General features: G+C 43.7%; 1 protein-coding gene across 1 annotated transcript in view; it reads right to left on the bottom strand.

Moving 5' to 3' along the window:
- Positions 1–540: 540 nt before the first annotated feature.
- lrrtm4l1 (leucine rich repeat transmembrane neuronal 4 like 1) overlaps positions 541–23,963 on the bottom strand; it is a gene marked incomplete at both ends in the record, with an annotated part of 70,913 nt that continues 47,490 nt past the window's right edge. Inside the window, 2 exons of the mRNA XM_083670024.1 lie at positions 541–606; positions 16,063–17,705. Coding sequence (XP_083526150.1) covers positions 541–606; positions 16,063–17,705 — 1,709 coding nt within the window. The remainder of the gene's footprint in view (positions 607–16,062; positions 17,706–23,963) is intronic.

Below are 23,963 nucleotides of genomic sequence, written 5' to 3'. Positions count from 1 at the left end.
ACGGCCCCACATGTACCACAGCTCCCTGACACCTTTGAATGGCCTCTCCACGCTTGACTGACAGAGACACGCTGCCACCTATCAGAGTCCCATGTTTCCATGGCAACAGTCCAGAGAGAAGTAGTAAACATCGGGTGTTCAAAACAACCCCCCCACCCCCACCCCCCAACCCCCTCCTTAAATCTGCCCAGCCTTGATAGGCCTCCCAAAGGGACGATCATGTAGGAATTGGTCGTAGCCTAGTGCAGCTGAGAACCAAGAATCCCCAAAAATATCACAAGAATCTCAAGAAGAAAAAGATAAATATTCGGTGTGAAATGAGTCGCTTAGAGTCATTCTTGCTCCCGTTTAAGATTGTCTTTGGGCTCACAGAGGTAAACTTTGACCCCTGGCTGTGACAGGTGTTTAGAATGGGCCACCACAGGGTCAGGGCTAACAGTAATAGTACCAGAGTGTTGTGTAGTCTCGTCCCCGGGTTCCTGTTAGCCTGTCAGCCTGTCAGCAACTGTCTGTTAGCGGCTGCCTGATGCCACTGTTCCTCTAGTGAATGGTGGGCACATCTCCCAGCCAGGATCCAGGTAGTGGACGAGGACAGGTGTATTCATTCTGCAGGGAGAATACAGATAACACAGTTAATACAATGCAGCAGCTGGCGCCTCTGCTACAGTGGTGATGGTTACAACATGAAGTTAATTACAGTATCCAGTAATCTGATGATGGTACAATGAAGCGGTGACAATGCAAGCAAAGCAAATTAGAGTAAGCAATTATGCAGACAATGAGATGCCACCGCTTGGATGGTTTAGAAGTTTGAGACATAGTGGCGATCCCCTAATGATATACAGAAGAATGAAACTCCGGAAAATTAAAATACGTACTCCTCATCCTGTACTGTACATTGTGAAAATGTTAATTAAAGTTTTAAAAGGCAATTAAATCCAAATGTTCCTCTCTTGACCTTGCGTATGTTAACACATTTATCTTAAACAAGTTGAAAAAGTCCTTCCTGAATATTAAATGGTAATGTGTCGTGTGCGCGGTGATCGTTATCTCAATTAGCCCCTGTTCAACAAAGGCCTCAATCTAAAAAGATCGCCGCACAACAGATCTACAACGTTATGTTTCCCTGTTAGAAACGCCCACGGTAATTACATGACAAATCTGGGCAAGCAGTTTTCCTCTCTGTGTATATGTGAATGCTTTAACTCACAATACCTCGTCCTTGTGCAGCGCATTAGTGTTTTTCTCCGCCTAACTGCTTGGGTTAAAAGTCCATTAACAATAGACCTGTAAATAAGTCTACACCCAGGATGTGGGTAGAATGCCAATGCAAGTCCCCAAGCTCCACTCAAGCTTGTGGCGAAGTGGGTTGAATTTGAACAGTTACTCAAACTCCAAAGCCACAAGCTGTGAATTAATCTCCAAACCTAAAGCGGCAGAGAGGAAGGGAGACTCAGTCTGCATACCCAATGTTGCCTCTGCCTTTTCCCTCTTAAAACCCCTAGTTTGCGATTTAACCCCCCCCACCCCCCACCCCCCACCCTCCTAAATCCAGCACGGCCTTCTTAATAACCTAGATGTGCAAATCACTGAGATGCTTTGGATTTTGCCGGTCTAAGCAATTTCTGTAGCTCTGCGAATCTGCATGGAATTATCAAGGCATAGCTTTTTGCTGCCACAGCTTAGATATCTGTCAGTGAGTGACAGATCTCAGCTCCCAATGACATACTATAAGGCTCTATCTTCAGGTGGAGCTACGCAGCACAGAGTCCATCATACCCACACACCCACACACGCCAAGAATACAGACATAATAATGTAATATATGCCATTTAGCTGATGCTTTTATCCAAAGCAACTTACATTGCAGTGAGTGCAAACATTTCAGTATATATTAAACATAAATATGATCACATATTGTAGGTGTTTCTATCAGCTTTCATGAAATGTTTCTCTGTCATAGCAAAAGAAAAATGAATGCAAGAGATAATTACTGTTTGTGAACATAAACAAGACAAGTTTTGTTTTGTACCAATCAATCTCATACGAAGCAGTGAATTCCCCACAAGGAATAAAGTTACAAATACTTTTAAAAAGCCTCAGACTGAATTGTATGCTTTTCAGGAACAACGTCTCTATCTTTCTCTCTCTGGGAGAGAGGGGGGCTGCCCCTTCTTTCATTCTCCTCCTCCACAGTGGCAGTATGGTTTTAATTAGACAGTCAGTGTGCACACTAATTAGGGTGATATAAACATGAGGTAATTAGTTTGCTCCCTATCAGGGGGGTAGGAGCTAACACAGACATATGCCGGCTCCTCTCACAGGGAGCACTGGCTCCTTTCTCCACACAGGGCACCAATTATCCCGACGTGACTTCCCACCCATTGCTTGTACATTCCTAACTTCTCATCAAGCTTGCTGTCCTCCCCTATTCCAAAAAAATAAGAAAATGAAAAAGGGCAGTAGAAAAAGAGAAATCATTTTTTCTTTGACCAAATAATGGTTCAGTAACATGTTAGAAATAACTGCCAGGGAACCATGGATGAACGAGAACCGGGTCCCTTCCAAGACGTGTGATTAACAAGGTCTGCCTCGGACTGGGGTAGAGGTCAGTGTGTGAAGTGTGTGAAGTGTGTGTGTCTGTGTCTGTGTCTGTGTGTGTGTGTGTGTGTGTGTGTGTGTGTGTGTGTGTGTGTGTGTGTGTGTGTGTGTGTGTGTGTGTGTGTGTGTGTGTGTGGTGCTGCACCAGGGACTGTGTGATTCACCACGGCCAACAAATGAGATCATGATGGACGCAGAGCGGCTCTAATCTCCACACTGGGGCAGGACAGAAGAGAGTGGATGAAAGAACCATAGCTGAGCTTCTTTCTCTTTCTGTGTGTGTGTTGAGGATGGTGCACTCTATTACAAAACTGGCTGCTGTTAAAGCCTTAGGTGCAGCTCATTTATCATTATGTACAGTATTACAAATATCTCTCTATCTCCTCGCTGTCTCTGTCTGTCTGTCTGTCTCTCCCTCTCTCATTGCCTTTTTGTGATTACATCTTATGTTTCTATTATCATGCTTCATGTTTCAAGTATATGCTTGCATAACTGTGTTTACACTGTAAGTGTTCTTAAAGCATTTCTGTTTGAGGGTTTGGATAAGTTGGTTCCCCGCCTCATCAATTCAGCAATTATCCTCCAGCATTAGTCTTTGTAAACACTTCACTCAAGTTGTGGGCATAATGGGGCTTACATTGCTTTTTGTGTTCGCAGATTACATCCAAATGACCGTGAACACAAAAACACAGCAACTTACACTAACAACTAAAGTAAATTGTTGATGATCTGTAATAAAAGAAGACGTGTTCATTGATTTGCATGCAATCTGCCAACGTTGTTTTATGTGTTGTTACTGGCCAGGGGTGTTCTAGGGGAGTGAACTCACCGATGTTTGCCCTTCTGTCTCTGGTGGCATGCCTCGCATGCAGAAACACAATCTAATCTCCGATACTGCCTATTTCTATTTCAGGGTTATATTTTTACGAAGGAGGATGTTGTTATTTGGAACTTCTATTTTAAATAGATGTCACAAAGTTCAATGTCATTTTGTCGAAGTGAGCCATGGCTGTTTTAGCTGCCAAGACTTTTCACACATTTGAATCTGAAAAAAATAATGTGATCAAGGTCTTTCCCGTGGTGGTAAGAGCAGCTAATGCTACTCTGTTATTACAGGCCAATGCGATAATAACAGTCATCAATCTAAATATACACTCTACACACAATAATCACCAATCCTTCATTTTGTTTAAAGTACACCCCCTCTTCCTTAAAAGAAGGAATAAAAGCACAGCTCAAAGCATGAATGCATAAATATATAAATCTTGACAGTGAGAATAATATTTTGCCTGGAGAAGTGTATTATGACTCAAGCCTGATTGCAAACTTCGTAGTGACAGGATGTACAAATCTTCAGGATACCAACAATGGCATGCAGCCAAGAGAGGCAGTGGTAGATGACTATAGGCTATAATTGTCCTGTTTAGGAGGTGGCCAAAGACTTGTACAATGATTGTACACACATTTCAGGTGGAATAGTGAGAGAATTGTATGTGATAGGGAACAAATGTGTGCATATGAATTATAGCGCTGCTTGCAAGAAATACAATCCATGCTGTAGATGAAATTGTATGTGTGTGTGTGGCGAGTGTGTGGCAAGTGTGTGTGTATGGCGAGTACAGTGTGTGTGTGTGTGTGTGTATGTGTGTAAGTGAGACAGAGTGTGGCCTATGTGTGTGCATGTTATGATTCATGATTATGATTTATGCCGGTGATGGACGACCACATTAGGAATGTCAGCTTCCTTCCAACACAATCTCTCCCTATCCCGCTCTCTCTCTTTATTCCTCTCTCACCCTTTCTATCTTGTTCCTTCTCTCTCTCTAATACACACAAATACACACACTCACACACAAAATATAACCCCAAACAGTCTAAGAAGTGGAACAAGTTTCATTTTATGTTCACACTGGCCTTCAATCCTCCACTCATGTATGTAATATTAGTTTCAGTTATTTACAATGCCAACTGACACACTTTTCACTTTGAGCACATGAGAATACTTAAGTGGCGATTCAGACATTTCTAAAGGACCTGCAATGCTCTTTTTAAGTCACGGTTAGATTTAGATTTATTTTCAATCAAAATACAAAACACATAGAACTTGACTACAGAGAAGGGTTGTGATAAGTGGAGAAGGGACTTTAGGGAGCCTCTCTCCATTACAGCAGGTCTGAGAACAGAGGAGTGGAAGCCTGGGCTCCCTGAGGTCTTGCACAGGCCATGTGTGAACGTATGCCTATAGGGTACCATTAAAAAAAAAAAATGGATCTCAACAAATGTCTCCGCTCCCCTCTGAAAAACCACCCTTTAATAATTCAAACATTTGCAGAGAAAGATAGCCTTTAGTCTTTGTGAATTAAAATTAATGTGTTGGGAAAAAAACGGCAAATACGTTCTCAAAAAAACCTTCCTGGAAGAAATAGTCCCAGATATAAATGTTATCATGATAAACGGAAACAAAAATATGTTGCTAATGCCTAGGCCCTGTTGTTGTTGTTGTTGTTGTTGTGTAGTAGATCTTGTTTTGTTTGACATTTCGTTTTGGTCTTTCAAGGTCCATCTTAATTTCTAAAATCCAAGACATGCTTCTGGGCGGGTAATGTTTGTGGCGGTGTTAACACTGCAAATATACCAACAACCTTGGGAAAAGTACAGTCAGTATCAATGTTTAAAGGCACTTGTTGAATGTGCTTTCAAAGGCCACAATCTCTATGGAACCTTAAGTTTTGGACACATTTTAAAGCCTTGGTTCTGAACCAGCCCTGTGCAGTATGACCTCTCTTTCTCTCCTGTGATTAGTCAAAGTTGATTTCTTGCCATCGCCGAGCTGATTGCACATTATCCTCCTACCTCGTCTGGATATAAATAGCCCCTCAGGTGCAGGAACCTATCTTCTCCCTGTTTTTAATCCCAGATGTATTCCTGCTGGCTCTTCTCTCCTCCGTTGTCCCTCTGCCCATTTAATTGACCTCTCTTTGCTTACAGATCAGAGCGATGGTAGAAAAAAGGAGGTTTTTAATAAGACAAATGGCTTGACATTGACGACTTTTGTGGAGGGGTCTTGGACAATAGTGGAAAGTAGTGAGTGGATGTGTGTCTGTGTGTGTGTATGTGTGATTGTGTGTGTGTGTGTGTGTGATTGTATGTGATTGTGTGTGTGTGATTGTGTGACTGATCCCATGTGTGGGTAGGATGTAGGGTGTATGTGTGTATGTGTGCGCATGCGTGTATGTGCATGCGTGCCTGTGTGCGTGTGGGTGAGAGAGAGGGTGTATGCTTGTTGTGAGTGTGTGCGTTATGTGTGTATCATTGTGTGTGTGTGTGTGTGTGAGTGTGTAGCAGTGTGTGTGTGGGAGAGATGGAAGGTGGGTGGTTGTGTTACTGTTATCTGAGGATGCAGTACAAAGTGTCTGCCAGAGCCTGCAGCGAGCGGAGAAAGAGAGCAGGTAGAAGATTACAAAATTCAATTTAAGGCAACAGAGGGGGTGGCTCTTTTATATAAGGTGCCAGCCTGTTTGTTTCCTTCCGGTGTCACACGGAGGCAGATCAGCCGTAGAATCTCTCCTCTCTGTCTTCCCTTCGGATCTGCTGTAAAACAACAACCCCTGTTTGTCTTAGATTCAGGGGCCAACGTGGTGCCAGCTGGTGCCATTGATAAACAGCTCAGGAGCGAATGCAGTGTAGAGAGGGGGAATATGGGAGGAGAGACTTTCCCTGGGTTTGGGGTAGCCAGACTCAGTTGACGCATAGGACATCCTAGACAGACAGGCAAGCCTTTTGAGGTGGAGTCTGCAGTCAAGGAAAAGTGGGGAACAAAGTCATGCCACTATGACACGTAGTTCATGCTTGGATTAACATTGGAGCATTAAAGTCACCAAAGGCCTTATTTTTCAGCTTCGCTAGACATATCCAGCTTTGTCCACCCCACCCACCCCCCATCCCCCTCCACCTTCATCCTTCAGTCACTAAAGGGAGTTTTAGGCGGTAGGTTCTTTAGAAAGTCAGTGGCAGTGTCCTATTCTATTCCAGGTAAAAGTACAGAAGGGAGAGAAAGAGTCTATGGAGTCGTACTGCCGAACCACCCTGCCCTTTAAACCAGACAACTCTGAACAGATCACTGAATTGATTCATTAACTAAAGTACAACTGGAGAATATGATGATCCACACATTAATCACCACCTCTCTTCGCACATGAAATATCTCCTTTATGGAAGAAAACCTATTTGAAACTCAGGGACAAAATATCAAACCGGAACCTATTGGATATTCATTAAGAGCCTTCAGTGGCGTGTGTGTGTGCGTTTAAGTACTTAATGGCTCCTTAAAGCTGATGAGGTAGAGAGGGAGAGGCAGTGGAGAATGAAAGCGCTTTGTAAATGGTTTTCAGAGAAACGCCTCTCAAGTGGAACAGGTCTTGAGGAGAAATTAGCCAGAGGACTTGCAAACTGAGGGCTGTGTTGCTCTGTGGTGGACTGTGTGACATCCCTCCGTCTTCAAAGCTGTGTGTGTGTGTGTGTGTGTGTTGTTGAGGGGCATTGGTATCTCTGAGAGGCAGAGATTGCTGTAGGGTAAACACGGAGGGGACTGAAGGTAGCGCGATTGAAGCCTCATTCTTTATAACACAGAAGAGGCACATTAATGACAATACAATTCAGTGCGTGGCACTGAATTTCATTAATGTCTCTGCTGTGCTATTATATTGGAACAGGGCCCTAATGTTTCAAATATAGAAGATCACGCCGACTGTAATATCTAGAATCTAGATACAAATTCAGCGTAGGATCAGTTTGGAGGAAAGAACACATTAACTGCTGCAAAACAAGTAGAAGCTATTTTTTAGTCAAAGAAGATCAAAAAAATAATCTGTTATAGCTGACATGAAATCCTTTGACAGATAAAAATACCTGACATGAAAATCCTAACACTCATCCCCTCAGGATGTAACAAAACCTTTTGAAGCAACCTGTTCCTAGCAATAGTATAGCATTTTAACTAATATAATATAATAATATAATTACAAATAAAATAAAACAGTAACATACAGCCCAACATACAGCCCTTCTGAAGATGGCAAGCCCAGGACTCTATGAAGTGACTTAAAATTTCCCTCATCCCTCCTCTCTGTTGATATATCTGAACTAATAATGGAAATGGGCTGATGACTGTCAAGAGCTGTTGAAGGTTGTATTCTGATCCAATCTATGGAGAAAGCACACAGTGAGCAGTCACTTAGCAGGCCATTGAAATAGATCTCTCCATTTCCCTCATTCTCTGTGCAAACAGAGTGAAACTCATCATTGCCTGATGGGAAAAAGTGCCCCAAACTCAAGCTATACGCATCGGCCGAGTGATTCTCCAAATGTCATGTTGATTGAGAGCCACTAATTGCGCATAGTTGGTGTTTTTAATGTAAAAACGCCTGCCTGCACATTGGGTAGTTGGGCTCAGTCATTATGTTGTTAAAGTGTTTGATCAGTTATACGTTTTTCCAGATGAAAGAGATATTTCAACAAAGCGCTCACTGTTACATCATGATTGATGCTTGAAAAAGGAACACGCTTTTGGGATTTTCACATCAGAGGGACCATTGTAACAAGTAAATAGAAATGAGTCTTTTGGAGCTGTCGGAATCCCAAAATAATTGCATGTGACAACTGTTCAAAGTTCTACATTCATGTCAAGGCATATACTGTAGCAAACAGTACCACAGTTCACCAACTGCTTTGATCTCTGAAGTGGAGGCCAAATACGCTTCAGTAGCAAGGGAGAAAAACCTGTAGGCATCTATCTACAACACCTTAAGCTATATGTTGAATTGGCTTTTGAAAAGTGGTTCTCGCCGTGTCATTGGCACTGGCATAGTGGCAAACCTCACAGATCCACATTGAAGTTTTGAGTCTAGACTTTGATGGCAAACCTGTAAGAGCTTCAGAGGAGAAACAAGAACATAACCGATCCTCTCTCCCTGGCATTATAATTGGGCTTTGACCCTGCATGCCTTCTTTCCATGTCCTGACTGCTCCTTATTTCATTACAGACACAGCTGAGAGCGTACTGCTCCATCTTCTATGCTTTCTCACTGCCTACCGGTGGGACTGCCTCCACCACACAGAGCCATAATGAAAGCCATGCCGGCCGGCAATGTGGCGCTTTCATTAAACTAAACCGAGCTGACGCGAGCTCCTGAATTATTAAATGCTCCCTGAAATGAGCAACAATATAGGGAAGGAAAAAAAATGCTATGCTGCAGACACCCATCAATAGTTTGCAGAGGACAGGGAGAGGTGGGAGAGTGTTTGTGTTCAAGTTAATAGGATTCAGATACGTCTTCATGCTGGGAGAAATGTGTTTGCGCACAGCATATGTTCCCTGATACTGTATGTCTTTCAAAACAACAATTATAATGTTTTGAGATCACCTCAGTAGAACAAAAATAACTGATCCATTGTTTTTGTAGGTCCAAGCCTTTATTAGCCAGTGGCACATTGGAGAGAGTGAACCCCAAAATGGCCGCTACCTTAGAGACTTCACTCCCCAGAAGCCCTTGCTGGCAGACCCAAGGATTGTGCCTAATGAGTGTGGCTTCTCGAATTACAAGCTGAATATACACTCACCGGCCACTTTATCAGGTACACCTGTTCAACTGCTCGTTAACGCAAATATCTAATCAGCCAATCACATGGTCAAGACGACCTGCTGAAGTTCAAACCGAGCATCAGAATGGGGAAGAAAGGTGATTTAAGTGACTTTGAACGTGGCATGGTTGTTGGTGCCAGACGGGCTGGTCTGAGTATTTCAGAAACTGCTGATCTACTGGGACTTTCACGCACAACCATCTCTAGGGTTTACAAAGAATGTTTTGAAAAAGAGAAAATATCCAGTGAGCGGCAGTTCTATGGGCGAAAATGCCTTGTTGATGCCAGAGGTCAGAGGAGAATGGCTAGACTGGTTTGAGATGATAGAAAGGCAACAGTAACTCAAATAACCACTCGTTACAACCAAGGTATGCAGAAGACCATCTCTGAATGCACAACACGTCAAACCTTGAAGCAGATGGGCTACAGCAGCAGAAGACCACACTGGGTGCCAGTCCTGTCAGCTAAGAACAGGAAACTGAGGCTGCAATTCGCACAGGCTCACCAAAATTGGACAATAGAAGATTGGAAAAACATTGCCTGGTCTGATGAGTCTCGATTTCTGCTGCGACATTCAGATGGTAGGGTCAGAATTTGGCGAAAACAACATGAAAGCATGGATCCATCCTTCCTTGTATTAACGGTTCAGGCTGGTGGTGGTGGTGTAATGGTGTGGTGGATATTTTCTTGGCACACTTTGGGCCCCTTAGTACCAATTGAGCATTGTTTAAATGCCATAGACTACCTGAGTATTGTTGCTGACCATGTCCATCCCTTTATGACCACAGTGTCCCCATCTTCTGATGGCTACTTCCAGCAGGATAACGCGCCATGTCACAAAGCTCAAATCATCTCAAACTAGTTTCTTGAACATGACAATGACTTCACTGTACTCCAATGGCCTCCACAGTCACCAGATCTCAATCTAATAGAGCACCTTTGGGATGTGGTGGAACGGGAGATTCGCATCATGGATGTGCAGCCGCCAAATCTGCAGCAACTGCGTGATGCTATCATGTCAATATGGACCAAAATCTCTGAGGAATGTTTCCAGCACCTTGTTGAATCTATGCCACAAAGAATTAAGGCAGTTCTGAAGGCAAAAGGGTGTCCAACCCGGTACTAGCAAGATGTAGCTAATAAAGTGGCCGGTGAATGTAGGTGTGAGTGCCATACAGCCAGGGAGAGACTGCTGGCCATGGTTTGTTTAATGCTCCGCTATTTGTTTATTGAAAGTCTAACTTTTGTCTCCTTGAGTGTTTGTGTCCTGAGCCCCTACCTGTTCATGGTCCATGGTAAGGCCAATCCCTGGGTTTTGCTACATATGGTGGTGTTAATGCGGGTAGCATCCCCTGCTGCCTTTGCAGACCTACTGCTTGAACAGGTTGTGACCTCAGGCTCAACACTTCCGAAAAGGCAAAAAGAAAATGGAGGGCGTTCCATGGTGGTTGGAGGAGGGACTGAAGATTCTACCTCAAGATTACCTTAAGAGAGACAGTCTTTTACTTAATGGAGGATGACGTGGAGACCCACAGTGTCTTGGGATTAGCTTCCAGTATCCTTACCTGTCTAAAGTTCTCAAGGCTGTGGTGAAGTACTCAGAGGAGGCCTCCTGACAGCCCCAGCCATCTCGGCAGAGGGGAAATCAATGCTTCCTCAGCCATAGCTTCTTGGCTAGAGGGGTTGTTGTTGCTGTCCTATAGTAGCCCTGATGTACCCTAGAGAAGCCCTGGAGCTAGTATTCTGCCATGCAGCACTGATTTACAAGCATGTTTTGTAGACTGCCTCCCCAAATAGAAATGGGAAAAATGTGTCATGTTTACACATGCAATACTTTCACACAAGGTGTTGTGAAATTGTGGTAAACGTGTAGAAAAAGACGGAAAGTATCGAGCATGCACAACATTGCCAGGAGGTGGTTGACAAAATGTGCTTGTTAAAGTGTGTAAAAAACAGTTTTTCAATGTTGGACATCTATAACGGATACGGAGTTGAGGATGCTAGCAGTCCAAAAAGGTCTCTAGATTGATGAGTCATGGCAGAATATTCGCTCTAGCGAGCACTCTGTGTTTTCTTGGCAGCTCAATTGACAGATTGTTGCAAGGCCTAGAAAATATGCAATTTTCTCTCGGGCATATCATGGCTATAGCTGCCCCAGGGGATTGTTAACGCTACACCTGCAGCTCCCAGAGGCTTCAAATCATTCCCCTAACACGAACACAAGTCTGGTGACCTGGAAAGTGAGAAGCCTGATGCTTCACCTGGCCTTGGAGTAAGGGGCTGGAGTGACACAAGATGCCTGGTGTTTGATCCTGGGGTTGCCATTTAATTTCCCTGAAGGATGAGCAGCCTCAGGAAGGCTCCCCCTGGAGTCTGGTTCTTCTCAAGTTTTATTCCTCTGAGGGAGATTTTCTTGCCACTGTCCCCTATATTTTTCTCCTCTCTGGGGAGTTTTTTCCTTGGCTTACTCCCGGGAGTCTATGATTTGGTGTTCGATCATATTGTTTGTATTGTATTTATTGTTTATATTGTTTAGTATTATTTTGTTGTGTAGCACTTTGACATTTGTCTATGTAAAAAGGGTTCTACAAATAAGCTGATTGATTGATAATTACAAACTGAATTAGAAGGCCACATAGCCAGGTACAGACTGCTAGCCATGCTGCCAAGGTGCAGACAGAGGGTTTGAAGTTTGGGTCCTCACCCTTGTCTCATTGTGTATCGAGTCCCTACCTGTTCATGGTCCGTGGTATGGCCCAACCCAGGGTTTTGCTACACGCCTTTAAAGTCAATTAGATTTCAGGCAATAACAGATCTCTGTATCTTCATGGATTAGGGGCATAACACATTGACGGAGTGCAAAAAATGTAGTCATACAACAGATCCCCCTGTCAAAGCAGAGCTTAGCCAGTCAGACAATTTTAATGAATAGTGCTGTGCCTATAGGTGCTCCATGACTTATTTTAAAATAACTCACGGAAGGTGAGGCATACAAAAATAATGAGATAGTTTAGAACAGAGTGGAATATATGACGTTAGTGCCCTGGGTGATCCCAAATCAAATTATGCCAAATTCCTTTATGAAAATGTATGAAAATTAATGACGCTAAGGTTCACTAACTGAACTGCATAATGTAGACCGAGGCAAAAATCAAAACCCTTGATTAAAAATGGACCAAACTGCAGTCAGCAGAAAACGACTATATGTCTGGAATGTGATTCTTCACATGGTTAGTATGGGCTGTATTAGCTTGTTTTGTTTCTAAACACTTTCAACACATCATTAATTCAACCTGCAAACATGGAGTGTGTCAATTAACTTCCTCATTATGAAAATCAAACATTTACAGGGGTTTAGTTGTCTTCCGCCTGTGATCTTTGGTTACTTCCAGATGACAAACAAACAGATTACTTTCTCCCTCTCTTCTTACTCCCCTACGCCATTCAAAACCTTTTTCAGCATAAATAATCCCCTTTTGCAAAATCACTCCAGGTGCGTATCCATTGATAAAAAAGTGCCTCTGAGCGCAGAAACATGAATTCCAAAGATCAAACGAAGCCGACCTGCCATTCTGAAATCAAATGCTGGTGATTGTAATTACCCCAGGTATTGGGTATAAATAGGCTGCTCATCCTGGCGGGGGATCTGCATTACAGTCATATCATAAGCTTTGGGATTTACCCCTATCCCTCCAGCTCTTCACAGATTAACATAAATCTGCCAAAACAGCTAACTGATCGCCCCCTCCCCTATGGCCTCTTCTTCTCCACACTGGTGATTGCAGACCGTCAGGCAGGCAGCAGGACCATGAGGCTCGTAAAGCTCACAGGCAGTGAAATTGACCAGTAACGGGCACCCAGCCTTGAAGACCGTGTGAGCATGTTGATGACTGACTCTCTCCCTCTCTCTTCTTAACCGGCCACATCAGAGGACAGTTGAGGCGACTCCACTTGCTCTGTGATGTGGTATCCGACTGCTGCTGATCAATAACTCATTAACCCATGTTGTGATTTTGCTTTGAATCGATTTTGAATTTGTTCTTTGGCACCTTGCAATGTGGAGAACTCCCCTTTTCAGTTTGGTGGACACAGGTGATGTGTTAGTCGATGGCCTCAAAGAACTCTTCCCTGTCGTTCACTTGCTTTGTAAAGCTACAGCACATGGCAGAAAACACAGAAACACGCACACACGCATACATGCACACGCACACATGCACGCACACACACACGACAGAACCATTGCTAGCACACACCAATACTCACAAACACACAAAACATACACATATACACTGCAAACTATATACACTGCATACACATGTACACTGAATATACAACATAAACAGATTAAAGCCCTGTGACCAATCTAGATTAGAGCAATCTGTGAGCCATGCCATGATGCTGTGGAGAGATGATTCGTGGGAGATTGTGATGCATGTACATTGAGCCTGTCTCAGGCTCTCGAGCCATGCAAAATGGTGTGCAAGAACGCATAATTATACCGTAGCTTGTTGAGAAAGAAGCTTGTTTAGCAGATGAACTATATAAACAAAAAAAGGTGCATTTAAAACAGAGAGCTGAAAGTGACATGTGGCATTATAATGCAGTCCTCTGAACTGAGCTAGGTACTGTTGGCTCTTGGTTCTGATATTCATTTTACATCCAATCGCAGGTACGCGTCATAGTCACACTTTACATAAAAATGCTCCTACCTGTGCAGTTCTTACTTTAGTAATAACATTGTATTAACATGTTGCTACATGTAGAAAAATAAAAGTAATCGCTTTGTAATTGTATAGTGATGGGCAGTTTTCTTTATTCCATTTGTGTAATAACTAGGGCTGCCAAATCATTCAAAAGATTAATCAAGTTAATGGCATGGTTTGCTGTGATGGTTTGCTGTAATCATGAATTAATCGCAATTTTGGTTTGGTCAAATGTATGCCTAATTAAAGATGTTTTCATTGAAAAAAACTCTACATTGGATTGTATACATCATATAAAGGGGAGAAAACTCCAAATTGTTGTTGTCGCCCATGATGAAATCGGGGACTATGGATCGGTCTCTGTCCGTTCATATATCACATGCTTTATCTCTGACACCACTGGTACAATTTTGACGAAACGTGGGTGAATGATGTGTCTTGCCATAAAGAAGCGGCATTTACAAAATTACACTGATTGGCCCAATTTTGACGAAACTCTGAATGATGCGTGTTGCAATAGAGATTGTTAAGAGTTTCGAGGTGACGCCAATTCATCTGTAATGAGCAGATTGCAAATAAATGCAAAGCTATAAGAAACAAGACTAATAATTAATCAAATAAACATTACACGCAAGTAATTTTTCCTTCTTCTAGCATTGTGACTGCCTATGGCCCTTGGTCCGAGCATTGATTACTTTATCTTATGATGGCTGGATGGATAGATGATTCACTTACTTAAACAAATGTATTTGTTGGAAGTCACTTTGATTAAAGGCGTCTGCTAAATGCCATAAATGTAAATGTATATCCATGGTATTCAACATGACAAGCTAATGTAGGCTATACAATGGGGATGGGATGCATGGGTCTTATCAGCTGAGAGCTATAACTGCCAAATCTATTCAGCCTATGACAAGAACTAGGCCTATATCAAAATGTAAGAAGTGGGACATTCAAGACAAGTTTAAAGGGCAATCTGGGAGATTGGTACATGCATTTTTGGACGTATCAATTATTGATACACTGTACAGCAGTAGAGTCTTGACGAATGGAACTTATAAATAGCTCAGCTTAGTTCAACTGTCTTACCCCATCAGATCCAAAAATATAAGCTTGTTTTAACTCCATTGTTTGTAAACAACATGTTTGTTAACACTGTATAGCTTCCAAACATGGTTAAAACATCATTTTGATCTCATGGATGGCCAGTCCTTGCATCCTTAGCTCCACCTATGTATTTGAGAGTGGTTACATTTCTCCAGCCCCAACCCTCAGCTGTTTACCAAGTAAAGTGGCACAGAGAACGGTTTGTTATTGTTTGAATCCCAGATTGGTCCTTTCACCACACTGGGCACAGACAGGGCACGTAACATGATTACTGCAGCAAGTCTACTGCCCTCTGAGCATCTGCGGTTTGAACAAGGTGCTGCACAGAATCACTGATCTACAAATCACCTGCTGCAAGAAATAACCACTGATTGTACAGTGTCAGCGCAGTGCCATGCTGAGGCTGATCATCATGGAAAACCCCTCTCGGCTAAAAGCTGCAAGGTTGTGGGCACTTCATCAGCATCTGTTCGCGTGTCCTTCTCCATTGCTATATGTCGTAAATAAAATCCATGTGCGTGCGCAGCAAAAATAAAACTATGGCACATTGGAAGGGTCTAACTGGAGAAACTGCGTCAACGGAGTTAAAAGAAATAATGTGCGTTATGTAATTCATTGCGTTATGTAATTCAGGAGTTATTACGTTTACTTTGACAGCTCAAGTAAAAACACAAACCGCTCAACTCCATATGCCATGCAATTACCTTATTACTATGTAACAAAATGTAAATAGAGTGTTGTTACTAGAGTAATTACAGTGTTACTACGAATGTATAGGGGGAACTACATTTAAAGACTTACTTAATGTATAAATCAAATCTGAAATAAAGGGAAAAGACCATACTCATCAGAGCATGTTATGAACCAAGAGTCAAAGGTGCTTAGCCCTGATCCAAAGTCTCTCTTAACAGTGCATGCCTGATAATGGATTTACCTCTCTCACTCTTGAGCCTTTGTGTTTTTGCGTTTTTTGTTTGTTTGTTTGTTTCTAGGCTGATGCGACGGGTCATACCTCGCATTCCCTGGAGCCGGAGATGGTGCAGGTGCAAGCACCCGTCCCATTGCCCAGCACCTCTAAGGCCTCCGGAGCGGCGGCAGGGTTGTAGCTCATGTAATACTCCTGCAGCTGGGAGCTCAGGTTCTGCTCCGGCTCGGGGCTCTTTTTCCGCCGTTTGCGGCCCACTACAGCACGCTCCTGCAGGAGCCTGGCCGCGCCCGGATAGCGCCTCCACGACACGTAAATGACGGTCAGGATGAGCGACATGGAAAAGAAGAGAGCCACACTGCCCACCACCACTTTGTGGAAGGACATGTGCTCCAGGTCAGGAGCTGGGGTTACCACCAGGCTGTTGAGGGAGGGCTGAGCCCGGGGAGGGGTGTCTCTGTGGTCCATCCCTGCCAGGTTAGGATAGGTGGGGCGGGGGAGAGGCTGAGGCCGAAGTGGGGGGAGAGGAGCCAGGGTGGTGGGTGGACGCAGAGGTGAAGGAGGACTGGTGGGGGCAGAGGTTGGGTCAGGGGTGGTCTCAGAAATTAGCTCGGGAGTGGGTGAAGGGGTTTCCGTCTGGAAATATTCACTTTCATCGCAGATAGCGTTGTTCCTTGTGGCCTCCATGATTTTCTCTCCCTGGAGATGCTTCGGGCTGCTGCAGATCATGGTGGTGTCTTTTGTGCCCCGGAAGATCCTCAGCCAGGCCACCAGGGGGCAGATGCCTGTCCCACAGTCCCAAACATTCCCCGCCAAGCTGATGGAAGTCAGGGAGATCCAAGCTGATACGGCTTCCTGGGACACGTTGGACAGCTTGTTGGACTCCAGGTTGAGGATTTGAAGGTTTGGCAGACAGTGAAACACAGCAGGATCCAGGGCTTGTATCTCGTTCCCAGACAGGTCCAGTTTCTGAAGCGTGTACCAGGTCCAGGGCAGGCCCTGGTTGACCGCTCTGATACGGTTCCACTGAAGGTAAAGTGACCGCAGGTTAGCCAGGCGTGGGAACAGAAAGAAGTTGATCCTGGAAAACTGGTTATGCTCCAGATGCAGCTCCATGAGCTTCTGCAGGCCCAGGAAGGTGGTGCGGGTTAAGGCCCGGAGACGGTTGTAGCCCAGATCCAGAAACTCCAGACTGCGGCATTCCAGGAATGCCCGGATGGGAACATTGGTGAGGCCATTGGAACGAAGGTGTAGGTTCTGGAGCTTACGCAGGCCATGAAACTGGCCTGGCTGTAGCACCTGCAGCTTGTTATAAGACAGGTCCAGACTGCGGAGGTTGGGCACCCCGTGGAAGGTAGCGTTGTGGAGCTGAGAGATCTTGTTGGAGCTGAGGATCAGCTCTTTGAGCCTACGGACCCCTTGAAAGGCTCGGCTGTCTAGGGCAGAGATCTGGTTGTGGTCTAGGTAAAGCCAGAGTAGCTGGTTGAGGTGGGCAAACTGGTAGGGGAGGAGAGTGTGTAGGTCATTGAAACGGAGAGACAGGCCCTGGCATCCCACTGAGATGTTCTCTGGGACGTCCAGGAAGTTAGCTGACTCGCAGTGGACAATCTTCCCTTCGCAGCGGCAGCTGTTGGGGCAGGTGCGCTCGCCGATGCAGAGCGGCAGAAGGGCCTGGAGGAGGAGGAGGAGGAGGAGGAGGTGCATCAGTCGTCCATTACAGAGAAGAGAACCTGCAGAAAGAGAATAAACAGGCACATTAGAGTGGAAATGATCCCAATGTTACATATCCATGGATGAAATGGATACCCATATAGAGGGATAAAATGCTGTGTTATTTAAAAATAACATATGATACACTTCACATGGCAATATACAGTATTTTGTTCATATGTCATGATAACTATACTATTATTATTGTTACATTGTATATATTTCTTCAGCATTCTTCACGCACCCAGCTTAACAAGCCGAGGCTCATTGTCTCATCAGACCTTTGACCATCACAAATGTAAGAGCCAACAGCAACACAAGGCCATGCACTAATAACGTAGATAGGAGACAATGCAATTCACTCGACGTAACACCTCACCCCCTCAGCTTTGATCCTTCTTCCCTGCTCTTTCTTCCTTTTGTGAGTAGGAGACAATACGACAAAGCCTTGTCACCAATTCAAATCGTTTGCTCAGAAACAGGATCACCCATTGACTTTGTCCTTAATTGAGCCACATTGCTGCCTGCTGAGTGATGTCTTGCCTGTGAATTGAAGACAGCGTGAAGAGACCTTGAGCAAAATGGAGCCTCGCAGGCAGCAACAGGATGGCCTGCTCAGCCGAGATCCCTTCACAGCAGGCATAAAGCACGCTGGCAGCCTCTTCTCTCGGTTAGAGTCAGTCAGAGGCTACTCTTTGAATAGAGACTGAGTTTCATTCCAAAATGCTGTATTTCATTTGCATTTTTGTGTTTGTGTTTATGTTACATTTATCATTACAAATATAAATAATCAAGACTTGAAGAATATGATGTTTATGTACAAAAACAATGATGACATCGCTACTGTCCTTTCAAATGCATCACAAAGGAGTTTTATGTCATAACAGCAATCATTTTATAAGAAGGAATGGTGGTGGAGATGAAAATAGCATTTTGCAATAAAACTGCTCATCATTTAGTATGGCTCAGCCTCTGCCTCTTTCTTTCTGGCTTTGATAGTTTGAAAATGGTCTTGGAATGGAAATGTACCGTAACACACGTCATATTGTAGGTCTGGCTCCCTGAGTGCTCTGCTTTGATGTCAAAATGACATGGCACTGATGTGTATCCATTAGAGGTGTGAACATGTACTCGAGTACACGTACTCGTACCTGGACTCAAAGTTTTTTTTACAGGCTTTGTCAAGCTACATTGATGTATGGTGCTACATTGACCTGGTAGATGAGGGAGAATGTGAAATGCGCTGGTGCGCTCTCTCACTCATACACCACACAGCACTTGTGAAGGAGAGAGATCTGTTCATTTTCTATTTGTTTTTACTCGCTTGTTTTTGTATACCCCGGTGAGTCCACGAGTACACTATAAGAAAATAGATAATTAGTCGTGTAGGGGACAAGATTATTTTTTTTACATCCCTAGTATCCAAGAGGTGGCCACTTGAATTGCCTTTGTGCATTGTTAGTTGCTTCAAAGTTATTGACATGATTCAATTCCAAATGTCAGCCTGCTAAAATAGGTTACAGTTTCATATTGCATATCCAGCCATCAAATCTCAAAAGTTCTTTAACTGTGCATTCACTGACCTCACGTCATCATGATGGTAAAAACCATACAAGCCATACAATACAGAGATCTAAGGCCAACTTCATTCAAACCAGAGACACTCTCAGCAAGGTTGCACAGGCTTTACTCAAAAAAAGGCTGCCATGAATTTCTATTAAGTTTTCTTTTTCAATAGCATTCATACCGCATAGAATGATCTAAAACCAACATACGTAAAACCTGAGCAAGGTTGCACAGCATGTATTTATGCTTCTGTGAATTTTCTCCCGTTTTAAATGGCCAAAAACATCATCTTCAAATCGGCAAAGGAATATCTGTCGGCAATAGATTCGGACCATTGGTGATCCAGATTTAATCATTGAATCGCCCAACCCTACATTGCATCCTTCCATTTATTACAGTGTGCTTCACTCCATGGTTGTGATGTCATACAGTACATGTGAAAAGATTCTATCAACTGAATCTAGCATAAAGACACAGTATGCCACTGACAATTGCTGTACATGCTTTCAAGGACATGTAATCAGGAAAACTGCTACATACTTTAAATGAAATGGAACGGAATGTCAGTCTTATTCCAAATGTCATTACCTTCACTTATACAGTGCATTTGGAAAGTATTCAGACCCCTTCACGTTTTCCACATTTTGTTATGTTATAGCCTTATTCTAAAATGGATTAAATTCATTTTTTCCCCCTCATCAATCTACACACAATACCCCGTAATGACAAAGCCAAAACAGGTTTTTAGAAATGTTTGCTAATGTATTAAAAGTAAAAAACTTAAATATCACATTCACATAAGTATTCAGACCCTTTACTCAGTACTTTGTTGAAGCACCTTTGGCAGCGATTACAGCCTCAAGTGTTCTTGGGTATGATGCTACAAGCTTGGCACACATGTATTTGGCGAGTTTCTCCCATTCTTCTCTGCAGATCCTCTCAATCTCTGTCAGGTTGGATTGGGAGAGTCGGTGCACAACTATTTCCAGGTCTCTCTAGAGATGTTCGATCGGGTTCAAGTCTGGGCTCTGGCTGGGCTACTCAAGGACATTCAGAGACTTGTCCCCGAAGCCACTCCTGCGTGTTTTGGCTGTGTGCTTAGGGTCGTTGTCCTGTTGGAAGGTGAACCTTCACCCCAGTCTGAGGTCCTGAGTGCTCTGAAGCAGGTTTTCATCAAGGATCTCTCTGTACTTTGCTCTGTTCATCTTTCCCTCGATCCTAACTAGTCTCCCAGTCCCTGCCACTGAAAAACATCCCCACAGTATGATGCTGCCACCACCATGCTTCACTGTATGGATGGTATTGGCCAGGAGATGAGTGGTGCCTGGTTTCTTCCAGACGTGACACTTGGCATTCAGGCCAAAGAGTTCAATCTTGGTTTCATCAGACCAGAGAATCTTGTTTCTCATGGTCTGAGAGTCCTTTAGGTGCCTTTTGGCAAACTCCAAGCGGGTTGTCATGTGCTTTTTACTGAGGAGTGGGTTCCGTCAACCTTCTGGAAGATTCTCCCATGTCCACAGAGGAACTCTGGAGCTTTGTCAGAGTGACCATTGGGTTCTTGGTCACCTCCCTGACGATGGCCCTTCTCCCCCTATTGCTCAGTTTGGCCGGGCAGCCAGCTCTAGGAAGAGTCTTGGTGGTTCCAAACTTCTTCCATTTAAGAATGATGGAGGCTACTGTGTTCTTGGGGACCTTCAATACTGCAGAAATGTTTTTGTACCCTTCCCCAGATCTGTGCCTCGACACAATCTTGTCTCTGAGGTCTACGGACAATTCCTTCAACCTCATGGCCTGTTTTTTGCTCTGACATGCACTGTCAACTGTGGGACCTTATATAGACAAGTGTGTGCCATTCCAAATTATGTCCAATCAATTAAATTTACCACAGGTGGACTCCAATCAAGTCATAGAAACATCTCAAGGATGATCAATGGAAATAGGATGCACCTGAGCTCAATTTTGAGTGTCATAGCAAAGGGTCTGAATACTTATGTAAATTAGCAGACACTTCTAATAACCTGTTTTCGTTTTGTCATTATGGGGTATTGTGTGTAGATTGATGAGGAAAAAAAAATATTGAATACATTTTAGTATAAGGCTGTAAAAAAATGTGGAAAAAGTGAAGCTGTCTGAATACTTTCCGAATGCACTGTATGACCATAGCACAGCCACAACTTGATAATGTTAAGTTGGATGGTTTAAAAGGTTACTTTGAGCTTGTATAATGATTATCTGCCTCCAGCCGCTTCTGATTATTCCCAAAACGTGAATTATCTTTGCCTTATTATGTCCATCAATTCCATTCAACCTCCAGCATTATGTTCTGGTGATCTAAGCTTATGTTTGGCCTTGATATCAAGAGTCAAGGTTCTCATACGATGCTCACATTTTCTAAAGCTCTGGTTTTCAAAACACTTTTATGATTGATTTCTCTGCTTGGAAAAATAGGTAGGTGACGGGATGCATCCTCAAAAAGACTATTCATCCAGCAACCAGTGACACTCTGTATTGATGAATGTGATGACTTAAGTGTGTGTGTGTGTGTGTGTGTGTGTGTGTGTGTGTGTGTGTGTGTGTGTGTGTGTGTGTGTGTGTGTGTGTGTGAGAGAGAGAGAGAGAGAGAGAGAAACCCTAAGGGCCTCAAAGCATTACAGTATGCACAGCCATCACCATCACCTTCATTAAGAGTAAACCAGAAGAGCCGGCCAAGCATCCCCTGCAATTTACAGAGTCATCAGTTTCACCGAAACGATAATCCCATCGGAATGGTTAGCACGTCCCTCAGTGAGGCTACAGAGAACCCACTTCTCCTATTAGACCACTTAGACACCATTGGGTGGCTTGCATAGAGTGCATGTGCCCCTCAGCCTGTGACTGTGGGGCCAAATCAATAGAGACAGTACCAGACATACTTCAGCCACTGGGAAATATTCTCCAGATGTAAGACACCACCTGGGGGGGGGGGGCTGCACCAGTCTCGTATTCCAGGGGTATTGACGCCACCCCGAGGTGGTTACACTAATTAGCACATGTCGGCTCAACACAGATCTCTGTGCGGACGCGGAGCGATAAAACCCATTGGAAGTGTCTTTATCGGGCTCCCTCGGGGGCTTTTTAAAGAGTGCGAGGCAGAAAGATGTGGCTATGCGTTTCAGATTGATCATCCGGTCATTACTGGTCATTAAACGTGACGTACTGTTCAGCCGTAACCACATTTTCTACCCCTCTAACATGTATCTGACATAATGTAGGGCCTGTCAGGAATCCCTCTTCCCAAGGTGGGGTAATGCTCTCTAGACACCACTAGCCTTAGACAGAGATGAAGCAACAAGGCTGTAAAGATAAATAGAGTAAAACAAATCGTTACTCCGAAGCATGTCTCTTTAGTCAAGCCAATGGGAATAAAGCAGTAAATGCAGGAGGTGTACAAAGGCGGAGAACTGAACTGTAATTACTTAACCACTGGAATGTTTGTGCGCACGCAAACACACACACACAAAAACACCGTACACACATGCACGCACGCACGCACACACACACACACACACACACACACACTAATTCACTGTCACGCAAACCATTACATTCATCACCTGGCTTAAACGATTGCAACAAATGACTATTATATTGCCATATCATGTTTCAACAGGATGTACTGTATGTAGACCTACAGTATATTTATCAGGAGAATTTAGTATTAATAATCATGGAACAATGTACCGTCTCAGGTTTCCAACTATGTCAGACAAACATACATTCAAACAAACCTCTTTCCACCTTCTGTAGCCATACAATTACCTTGACGGCATATAGTTTTAGTTTATAGAAGGTTAGTTCATTTAAAAGCAACTCATTTAATGTCCTCTAAGACTGAGGCTGGACCCTTTCATAAGAGCTGGCTGGATTCTGGCCTCCACGGCGGAGTCAGCTGTCCTCTTCCTTGGCGGGGCGACAAGTTGATATTTCATTTGAATGCACAGCGCTCTGGTGCACTGACGCAAAGGCTATTACCCAGAGTGCCCCAGTAAGCAGCCAGCCCTAAGAGAGCTGCATGGTGAGGCACTTCAGAGAAGCCAAAATATTACATGGACAGTATATACAGGTACTATACTGCATGTAGGACAGATTCTTAGTTCATGTTCTAAGACCGTTGTGGAGTGTGAGATACTGTACTATACTTAGGGCCCCCATCAATCACACTCACAGACTGGATTTCCTGGACGTGTGTTAAACCGAAAATTATTTTGGAAAAATTTGATTTAGTTGGAAAATGCTTGAAAGTTTATTTCGGGATGTGTGTAAAGTGCATAAGTGCATTCTCACTCAGCAGCGATAAGAACTGATGTCTGGCTTCTCTTGTCATATCGTTCACTGAGCCGACCTGAAACATCAGTGGTTTAGAGGGGTTGGAGGCTTCAAAGATGAACAACATGGAGAATGTTCTTCTCCAGGGGGTACAGCCTCTCAGATCACCTCACCCTTGTAAAGGTAGAATTCTGGGATCAAATACGTCTGAATGAATTCTACCCAGGACTCATTCAACAGCCATGATTAGATGAGAAACATGAGAGATACAGGAGAATCCCATGGCCTCTCTCACCATCTAAAGTGTCTCCTTCTGCCTCAGGAGCCAAGGGCTCAAAGTATGCAATAGTGCTTAGGCAAGCTCCATCTTAGTGCACTATTTGTGATATACTGCATTATTGAGTGTG

The sequence above is a fragment of the Argentina silus genome (assembly GCF_951799395.1).
Source record: "Argentina silus genome assembly, chromosome: 5".
Lineage (NCBI taxonomy): Eukaryota > Metazoa > Chordata > Actinopteri > Argentiniformes > Argentinidae > Argentina > Argentina silus.
This window is presented reverse-complemented; position numbering and strand designations above follow the sequence as displayed.